This window comes from Xiphias gladius, chromosome 2 (assembly GCF_016859285.1).
Source record: "Xiphias gladius isolate SHS-SW01 ecotype Sanya breed wild chromosome 2, ASM1685928v1, whole genome shotgun sequence".
NCBI lineage: Eukaryota > Metazoa > Chordata > Actinopteri > Istiophoriformes > Xiphiidae > Xiphias > Xiphias gladius.
Genome location: NC_053401.1, coordinates 10,169,711 through 10,180,468, shown reverse-complemented (window position 1 = coordinate 10,180,468; position 10,758 = coordinate 10,169,711). Strand labels below are relative to the sequence as shown.

General features: G+C 40.9%; 1 protein-coding gene across 1 annotated transcript in view; it reads right to left on the bottom strand.

The window, feature by feature from the left end:
* Positions 1–9,467, bottom strand: part of LOC120802359 (ninjurin-2-like) — a 30,322-nt gene extending 20,855 nt beyond the window's left edge. The window contains exon 1 of the mRNA XM_040150092.1: positions 9,372–9,467. Coding sequence (XP_040006026.1) covers positions 9,372–9,467 — 96 coding nt within the window. The remainder of the gene's footprint in view (positions 1–9,371) is intronic.
* Positions 9,468–10,758: the final 1,291 nt, after the last annotated feature.

The following is a 10,758-nucleotide window of genomic DNA, read 5'->3' as shown; positions in this document are numbered from 1 at the left end:
TTGATCGTTTTGCGCCGCTTTGTGGTAGTTTTGCATCTGTTTTTTGGTCATTTATGTCTCTTTTTGGTGGTTTTGCATCGCTGATCGTTTTGCATCTCTTTGCAGTCATTTTGTGTCCTTTAACATTACTTTATGCAGTCATCTTTTGCAATATAAAAATATTGATTAGAGCAGCTATAAAGTAGTATTTTATGATGTTTACATTGTTACATTAGAACACTCTAGACAGCCCAATACGAAGATTTTCATCTCTTTGAAACCATTGTGTTGGGTTCTGCACGCACCGCAGGCATGCAGGCACATAATCAATGATGCATATCCGCACACACTTCCACATACATGCACACACACGCTGGCAGCCACACAAGCCACGTTTTTACATATTCACAAACATATACTGTACATATGTCAATCGGACAGTTTATACATACACACACTTGTAAACCCACACAGGCCTGGGTTCTTTCCCACACACACACTCCGTCTTATCCGATGACCTAACACCGTGCCGGAGGGAAGGAAAACAGAGATAGAGAGAGGTCTGTATTTACCTTTAGATCACCCCTCAATTAACATAAACACACTCAAATCCTCCATACAGGCCAGCAGCCCGCTGCACAGCAACGCGTTTTATCAACAAACACAGGAGGTCAGATTCTGTGTGTGTTTGTGTCTCTGTTTGTCGGCCAATGACTTTTTTTTTTTTTCTTGATTTCTACATGCCAGTCACCACACACAGCCTCTTAAGCGTCGTATATGTTTATGAAGCCGTGCATGTTTATGACTTTGATGCCTATTTTTATATGCATCCTTTCCCCCAGACGTGCGGCCACATGCGTGTGGCCGCGTCTCTGCATGGGTTGGGCTACTGTCCAAGCACAGCACCTCCATGAGTTACAGTTTCAAATGAAGTGTACGGCGACTCAAACCACTGCAGTCAAATGTAGCTGTATTATATGGGCAGTTGACAAGCAATAGGCAGTTCTCTGAAAATAAAAAAATCCTGATGAATTCTAAGGAAAACCATTAAACAGTTCAATGTTGTTTAATTAGATTTGGGTGTATACAGAGATACAGACTGACATACAGTGAACTTGAATTTATATATCTGGTGTGCATTTGTAATTTATGTACATCTGTATGTGTGTGTGTGTGTGTGTCTGCATGTGTGAGTTAGTGTTGTGAGTTATGGTGTCCCAGCCGGGGAGCCCCAGTACTGGAAAGGGGGGTTTCCCGCCCTTTCTTGGCAAATATGGCTGGATGAAGTGGATGAGGAACAAAAGTGTGACCCAGCACTCTTGGCCTAACGCTGCAGCAAGTGATTTATTTTGAGTATGATAATCACCTCAAGGTTTTACGGATGACCACTTAGTAAATACGACAAACAATGTCTTTATGTAATATATCATGCAGAGTCCAGAATGGCTCTTTCCCTGGTTGAAAAGAATGTTAAATATAGGAGTAAAGATTTTAATTACTACTCAAGTGGATGTAAAGGAGCCGACTTGTGTGTCTGTGACGAGAATACTAGCATTTTATATCTGCTATGTTTCACTCTGTGACAATATAATTGCGGGTTTTGGAAAGAGAGAGCAGGGGACAGAGGGACCGGTCTGTGTGTGAGTGTCTGTGTGATAATCTAATTGTTTATATCTGGTAGGATCTAAAGTTTCATCTGGTCTCACTCATCTTGGCTTTTTTTGTTTTTGCACACGCACCATCCAAAAATCTTTTCACATTTCTGCACACACACGCACACACATGGCAGCGAATTAGGCGCTAGTCCTGTAAAACTGTTTCAGATTCGAGCCGAGTCAGCTGTCATTTCCTCCCAGAAATGAAAAACAAACACACATTGCCCCCTGGACAGAGGAAGACGGGGAACAGAGAGACACGGAAGAGGAATAGGGTGATCGAGAAAATAGAGAAGACAATGAGGAGGAATGTATGAAGAAGAAAGAGAAAAAAGAACTGGAGGTAGCGTGTAAAACAAAGCGAAAAAAAGTGGGAGAGAAGGCAGAAAAAATAACAATATGAAGTGTTGTTGTTTTGGGATATATTCACATTTCTACCACCAAAATGTAGATGTAAATGAGGAAAACAGAGCTTTCCACTGTCTGATTGTCTGTCTCTCACAAACACAGTTGAAGTGCCACTCACTGTAGCAGCTATGTTACAGTATAGGCAATTGCACAATACAAAGTGTTGACACTGGCATATCTTTGTGATTCTGTTGTCAGACAGCTGCAGGATGAAAACAACAAATATTTGAGGAATCCGCCTGGGAACCAGATATTTCATTGGTTGTGTTTTGCATAACGATCTTTCCATTCAACCACACCTTCTCCCAGATGGTGGCATTAAAAGCTAAAAGAGGCTGATGTAGGGAACATGTAAGAATTTTTTATGATTTTATGACGACAAACTTTTAGAAAATGGTCAGAATCAAATAAATGTAGATAAAAAAATTCAGACACTCATGCAACGCTTTAATATTTATCTTCACGGATGTGGAAATGACCTCACGGAGGTGCCCTTCACACATGGCACTACAGGACGGAGAAGCTGGCTGGTGAGCAAAAAGGTCAAGGGCTAGATTCTCGGACCAGGAGGATAAATCTGGGCCGGGAAATGAAAGGATAGCACTCACCTCTTCCTCATTCCTCGTTTCTACCACTGGGATGCCCTTGAGCAAGGGCCCTTGCAGGTGTATAACAGTTTAAGCGTGTACAGAAAGCAGATGATCTACAGTAAAGTGGACAGCTCTAAACTCTGGTGGGAATGAACCCAAAATGCTTGGAAAGCACTTTGGCATCTGATTGCTCCATTCACATTCTGATGTGGTCACACACCAGTCCCTCATTACACTAAATTTCTTCCTAGGTAACTTTGTTGAATGGAATAGCATATATTTTGTTTCTGTCAAAACATATAAAGGCGGATAATGACACACACAGAGCCAAAAAAAAAAACACGTGTTCCATAGATTAGACACACAAGAAAAATTTTACGTTGCACACCTATTACACACAGATATTTAAAGATGAGACTCAGCTGGGTCTCGGATGAAGGTTCCCGGAATCACACGCGCATGCACACACAAACAAACACATACACTTTCTCGTACTTCACACCCACACTCAGAATGTGACATTTGCCGTGTAGGGGCCAAGAAGGGGTTACACACACAAGTGCGGGCACACACACATACACACACACACACACACACACACACACACACACACACACACACACACGCACACACAAATGTAATGTCAAAGAAAGGCAGCTATGTATTCTGGGAGGTGAGAGAAGTCGGAAGGAGCCAAGAAGGACAGTGGCTATGGAGGGACACATAGCACCAGACATTAAAAGCAAATGGATAAAAGAAAAACTATTCTGGTAAACAACTTGTTATCCAGGAAAAGATACGGGAAGAACAACACCTGAGAATACAATTACAGTTACTGCCATCATTACAACAGATCTAGACCTACAGTATTATTTTGATCGTGGGGATTAGTATGATTATTATTTTTGTTGGTATATTTACTGTAAGTGACGTGCAAGATCTGCCCTAAAGTTGCCCTGCCCTTCTGGCATCTGCCAAAGTCACTCGATGGCCAGTTCATGCTTCTTCACATCCAACAAACGACTTTGCACTCCTCTGAAATATAACTGTCATGCTTGTAGGGTTGCTGTGATTTCAGCTTCGGTTTTTAGCTTCACGCCCTAGCTGCCATTAAGACCTGAATGCTATGCAGAACTGTTGGGTACATCGTGGAGTTCCTGAAGTCAAGCGTCAGTTGGACCAGTCTGAGTGAGCTAGCGAGCCTTAAGCATGTGGAAAGTTTCTTTTACGATTGTAAAAAAAAAAAAAAAGTGACCAAAAAAACGTGGCCAGGCTACCATCCTCTGAGAACACAAGAACAAAGATTCTCTCCTTCTTAGTTAGCATCATCATTTTGGTCCTGTCACTGACTTAGCATGCACTCCAATGCCTATTCACTTTGTGTTCTGTTTGAATGCACCTTTAGGATGCAATGGAAAGACAGCTTTACAACTGTACAACATAAAGAGCGGGTGTGGAGAGGGTTGGTTCTGGGTGGATGACCACAGTCTTGAGTTTTCGAGACTCAATAACATACCCATTCTCACAGCTATTACTCCAGCACCCGAGCCAGGTTTCAAGAATGTACGCAAAAAAAAGAAACAGAGAAAAGTTACATCAAATCATCATTTTTAAATCATTTATTTTATTTATATTTTTTCTCATTGTCAACATATCCAGGGTGAAGACCAAAACCAACAATAAATGAATCCTATTTACAAGTATTGTCTCTGTATCCAAAGCCTGCTATATCTTGACCTTCTGTGCCTTAGACCTTCAGTTTTGTCTGAAAACCAATAACCAGTGAGCCACATCGTTGCATTGGGTGACATGTTCCTTCATTACCATGAAGATGGGCACTGTAGTTTATTTCAAGACGACCTCACAACTGTCCTGCTATCATAAATTACTAGCACAACAAACGGCCAAATATAATCCCATTACTTGCTCTTGTATGAGTAAACAACTACAGTTCTCAGGCATTTCCGAAATTTAAATTTAAAAAAAAAAAATGAAATTATATATTTTTGATCTATTCTAAAGATTCATGTGTTCATTGGGAATGACTGGGCCACAGACAGCCTTGGAAAGCATTGAGAGACTAATGCATGGATAGTTTTGGTCTCTTCTGGAATTTGTTGACATTAAAAAAAAATAGAGAATATCACCTACTGCACTGATGTCTATAGGTTGAAAAGTATAAGAAAAGTACATTAAATGGTGACCATTTACACCAGATGACGGTTGTTATTGTCTGCTTCTAGGCTAATACACTTTATTAATTATTGGAAGTAGTCTCAAAGGTGTAGTCCACAAACAGCTATTAAAGATAAGAGGTATTCTTTTATTGTATAGTACCATTTAGCCAATAATCTCATTAATTCTCCTCTGTCTCTGAAACATGACAACTGCTTGGATGCTTGGAGAAGCTGTGTGATTCCTACTAATTCTGTGTTGGTGCTCAGTGCCCTGTTGCTGTGCTCTATACATAGAGAGTGACTTCGAGGTGTAAAGCCTTCACACCATAGAAATAGATTCATCATGGCAGCTTCACACAGATGCTGCATGAAAACCTCATAAATCCAATTTCAGTAAATTACACGCCTCCCTTTGGACTTGATTTGAAGCCATGTTGAGTCTATTATGCCTGGAGGGTGAGAAAATGTCGTGAACTCAGAGACTGTGAAACCCATTCAAAATCGAGCAGATCGCGTAGAAATCCAAAAGCATCAAAAAGTACTTAAAGTCCTGTGTGACTGTTAGACATACAAGGGTTTTATCTGACAGCAGATTATATAAAGTCAGCTCATATCCCAATAGGACTTAGAGGGTAAGTCCAGGCATTTTAGGTTTAGGTCTTTTAGACAAAACATGTGATTTACTGAGCACGAAAAAACATCTAAGGTACACTGAATAAAATAACCATAGTATGTTAAGGATTTAATGGGGTTGTTGACTGACACCGACAACTCAGTATTATACTCTAAATTCCCAAGATATCTGGGTGTGAAAACTTTATGGAACATGATGTTTTGGTCATTTAATAACAACAAAATAACAAATCTCTTCATAAATCTTAATAAATGATTCAGTCCATAATTCAAGGGAAAAAAACATCAGTATGGTTGAGACTTTAGGTTCATTCTGGATCATGGAAACAACAGTTGTCAAAAACAAAATTGGCACTTGGTCAACTCCACTCTGAAGCTCTTGATCATATCACTCGGTCTTCTTCAGCAGATGAAGTATGCCCAGCTGTCATACAAATATGGATGTTTGTATTTCCATTTTTTCCTGAACATTTTAAGGACTTCTCGTCCATTTTGGCTTAAGGGCTGAGATTGAGGGTTTGTGTGTGCCTTTGTAAACAACAGTTGACAAAACCATCTCACCATGAGACAACTGGGCAACTCCAATGGCTCTGGAAGATCATGTGATACAATCGAAAGCTCCAGAATAGCTCCGGTGGTGAAAGGGTTTTTTGTCGACCAACATGGTTGTTTCTGCTACCGACAAAGTATATTGAAATTGCAAAAAGAGATCACATGTGAAGCCATCAAGATCAAATAAGGATTGGCTGCAGTATTTTCAAGTACAGGAAGTCATACCATATGATTACATGAATGAGCCATGTGTAACAATGGCTATAAATGACAATTGATTATTGTGCAAAAAGGTTTCAGAATGTAAGTAAATCCAAGTAAGTATATAGCTGGAATTCTAAAGGAAAATCTCGATTTCATAATTCTTTTCACCTTGTCACTGGCTCCTGTAACATATAATACACCACTACATCTGTTGCATCTTAACTGTTAAGTATAGTTGTTAACACAACAGGGCAAAAACATATGAGATGCATAATGTAGTGATACTACTAGTGTGAGCTGGCCTTGACGTATTGGATGTGTAACATGCTGACGCGATTTCTTAAACACATGCGCTTACTTACACACCCGCACACATGCACATACATATGCTCATTTCTTTTCTGAGGATCACACATTTCTCTCCAAACATCTGTTAACATACGAATAGGCAACCAGGGTTGAAATGAATAGATGTGGCAAGGATCTGTGGATGTTAACGTTTACATTGGATGTTAACGTTTACATTCTAAGCCAAATGGTGCCGTAGGTTCTCAGCTTATCAGTGCTTAAGGGTGCAAGGCCTCAGGCTCTGCCAAGAGTTGTGGTGGCCCTTATCGTCATTCACAATCAAGTTAGGCACTTTAATTCTTGCTGTGAAAATATACACCAGGCCTCTGCTTCAGCTACAGTAACAGCGGGCTGTGGTTACAGTAATCCCTGTTTGCACTTAGCTGTGTACATTACAAACACTGCGGGCTTTCGACAGATCAAATTTTGCAACATTACCCGCAGCATTACAGGTATACTATACTATGACTCATGAGAACATAGTGTGTGTGTGTGTGTGTGTGTGTGTGTGTGTGTGTGTGTGTGTGTGTGTGTGTGTGTGTGTGTGTGTGTGTGTGTGGTTTTTTTTTTTGGGGGGGGTAAATAAATGGACAGAGCCTGCATTCATGACTGGTAAATTTAGAGGTGGTTAGCATGCAGGTAAACAACCATATTTTTGCTGCTACATAAATTCATAACGTTCGACTAAAACTGACATCCTGCTTACATAAGACTTTTACTGAGCAGCACTGGATAAAATTCACAACTGCACTGTGAGATGACCTTCATCTAATGAGCAGGAAGAGTGAAGACACTTTTTGGTGAAAATTTGCCTGATTTTGGAAGATCTATATTAAGTTTCAATGTAGCACTTATTAGAAAGCAGTAGGCACTGCAACAAAGCACATTTACTGTCTTTGCATGCCTGACCAATGTGCAATGAACTAGCTATTATCTTAATGCATTTACAAAGGTGTAAATGTGGAAATAGTACAGGATAAAACAGCCAAAAGAAAGCAAAAAGCACATTATCCAATATACAGGAAGAAATATCATATTCATTCGACTTTGCTCACCAACAGTACTGAGTGGGCAAAATTTGAAAAGGACAGCACGATGCTTTTTGGTTTAGGATTCATTTCACCCACAACACTTTAAAAGGTGCTATATGTACATTTTTGCTATCGCTACATAGCCAACATTATCATTACCAGCTGTTTATTTGCCATTCTAGAAGAAACATTAACAGTTCAGCATCAAACTTCATTCCTTTACTGGTCAAGAGCTATTTCCAGCGGTGGAAAGCAACGCTAATGCTAACATTTGTTTTGCTTCAATCGCTTCTTTTCTTTGCTGCCATACATGGTGTCTTGGCCTCTGGGCAGCGCTCCTTCTTCATCCTCTCACGTTGGACTGAGGGCAGACTGGATGCTAAAGTGACTCACTATCACCTCTTGAGGTACAAAGTTGTATAACGAGACGGGACAGGCCGGAGCTAGATGATTAGCACGCTAACTTCAGTAGATATCTCAATAGCAACACGATACAGAGGCGTCTTTGACAGAACATCAAAACTGTTATTTCTTAACAATCTGTTGATAATTTTAGTTAATTTCTTAATGTTTTAATCTAAAATAATTATACATAGCATCTTTAAGGTACAGTGATTATGTGATCATGAATGGTCCTGAAGGATATGGTATATTTATATATATGCATATTCCAACTGAGTATACTTTTTCTCCCACATCTGTCACTTTCTCACACCCACATATACTGACTCACACTTTTTTTAGGGCACATACGTACACACACCGAGCTTGTCTTGAGTAATAGCACTTTGTTCACTGGAGACTATGTAGCTAAATATACCAGTAACTGATAGCCCTGCTGGTTGATGGGCAGGAACACCGCTAGCCCTGACACTGATACAGAAGATGAATGGCGACAGACACCAGGGAGTGTGTGTGTGTGTGTGTGTGTGTGTGTGTGTGTGTGTGTGTGTGTGTGTGTGTGTGTGTGTGTGTGTGTGTGTCTGGTTGTTGGGGGGGGGCAGTGGTGTTTAGGAGGCTCTCTGCATACCTTAACTGTAGTGAATGATGAGTCAGAAGATTATTTGAAAAACAAGTGCAAAACTGCTTGGAACCACATCAAACAAAATTCAACTCAAAATAAATAATGATAGATTCCTTTAAAATTAAACAAATATACCCTAAAATGGATACGTTAAAGAAAGAAAAACAGGCTGTTCAGAAAAGCATCTTCTCAAAAAAAAAAAAAAAAATCAGGTCCCCAGCCCTAACTTGACCTCTTTTTCTTGGCATTAGTGAGTACCTGCTCTGTTGACCTGTAGCTACATTAGGGGACTTTATTAGCCCTTGCACCCAGGCCCTAATTGATATTTGATGGATGTTGCGATCAGGATCTCAGGGTAGCAGAATAGAGTACAGACACTCAGCCTAACCCAGAGAGCCACACAGCAACCCTCTGATCCTCAGCTCTCACTTAGGCGGGACATACCACAACTCTGTGGCAAAGCTAAGACAGGAGCAGTGATTCAGAGTCACAAATCAACCAAGAAGGAGAGAAGGTGAGATGAAAGACTGAAGGGAACAGGGACTGAGAAAGAAGGGGAAACAGAAAGGAAGAGAGAGAGGTTGGAGAGGCCACTGCTGAACAGAAAGAGAGATACTGCAGTATAGTCCAAATTGACCCTTTGCATTTTTCTTTCTTCTTTGTTTTTCTCTCTTGCTATCTTTCTCTTTCTGGCCTTACCTGACTCTGTCTCTCTCCCTGTCTCCCCCTCTTTTTCACACAGTGTTCTCAGTCTTTTTGGTCGCACTAACCTGCAGAGGGCCGCTGGCTGGCATGGTGGATCTCAGCGATGTCAGGTCGATGTCTCGGCCCTGCTCCCCTCTCTCTGCCTTCCCCACTCCCTGCATAATAAGACCCGTAGCGATCAAGCAACCAAGCAAGCACACACACACAATCGCGCACCAAGTGTTGCCCCTACTGCAGTGAAAATGCCAATGCACGGATAGCAGTGGACGTTATGAAAGGAAATTACCCTGGATACCAGGCACCAAACACCAGGCAAGGCCAGTGAGGACAGCAGTGGGACAAACAAACGGCTTATTCAACCCATCTTAGTCTCCCCCACTCCCTCTCCCTCCAATTGCACTCTTTGAGCCTGTCTCTCCGTCTCTTTTTCTCTCTCTATTCTCCCTCTGTACCACATTTAGGTTGTAAAAATGCTAATACCAAATGAACCACCATACTGAAAACCAGGCAAATATTATCCAAGTGTTAGTCTTGTCCCTATGTATGGGAGTGGAGTATGTACTGTGTTTGAGTGACCGACCACAGCAAACCAATAACAGCAAATGCACACCAGGTCCTGTCTATTTGTGCCTGTTTGCTCAACAAAAACATTCTGCTGTATTTCTGTTAAGTTAACTGAGGTCAGACGCGTTCCCAGTAAAGCACTGTGGCTCCACTGTTAGGAGTTTACAGGTCACTAAACCAGGGGACCCCGTGACTCTATAACATGGACCCAAAGACACTATGTGCCTAGGAAACAGGCCTATTCATATCAGGAGAGTTAGAGACGGATATCTCAAAACCTGGGCAAGTAAAACTAAAACCATCTGCAGCACTACATAGCACTTGAGGTGAGTAAAAAACATCTCTTGTAATTTGTAGTTATCAAGTCTAATTCTAATCTAATTCTATCTTAAGTTTCTTATCATTAGCTAACATTAGCCACCATAAGCGACTGGTCATACCAGACCAAGTGAGGCTAGATCGGCCGAACCCCAGAGTGTGATGATTTGGGCAAGGCTGCGTTGTATTGCTTTTTAACTAAACTTTTTTTTTGTAAGAGGAAGAAGGGGTTATTTTATCTTTCAATAGCTACTCAGTCTCGCTTTAATGTAAAAGATGCTGAGTCTGATGCAAGTGCTGACAGTGTGTAAATGTAGAAGACAATAAATGGCGAGGACACAATAGCCGTGTGCTTTTACATGAAAATGAACGTTTATTAGATTATAAGGTTGAATGGACTTTTGTAAAACTGAGGTGACAGAGGAATGCGCTGCTGTTGACTTTAAGGCAGAAACTTGAAGGAAGGGGGAAATACAGACAGGGAAGAAGGAGAAGGGACTGGTTGGAAACCCTTCTAACACAAACGTTACCCGTTAGTGTAACTGGGAAATTCAGGGACTGAAAAAATGC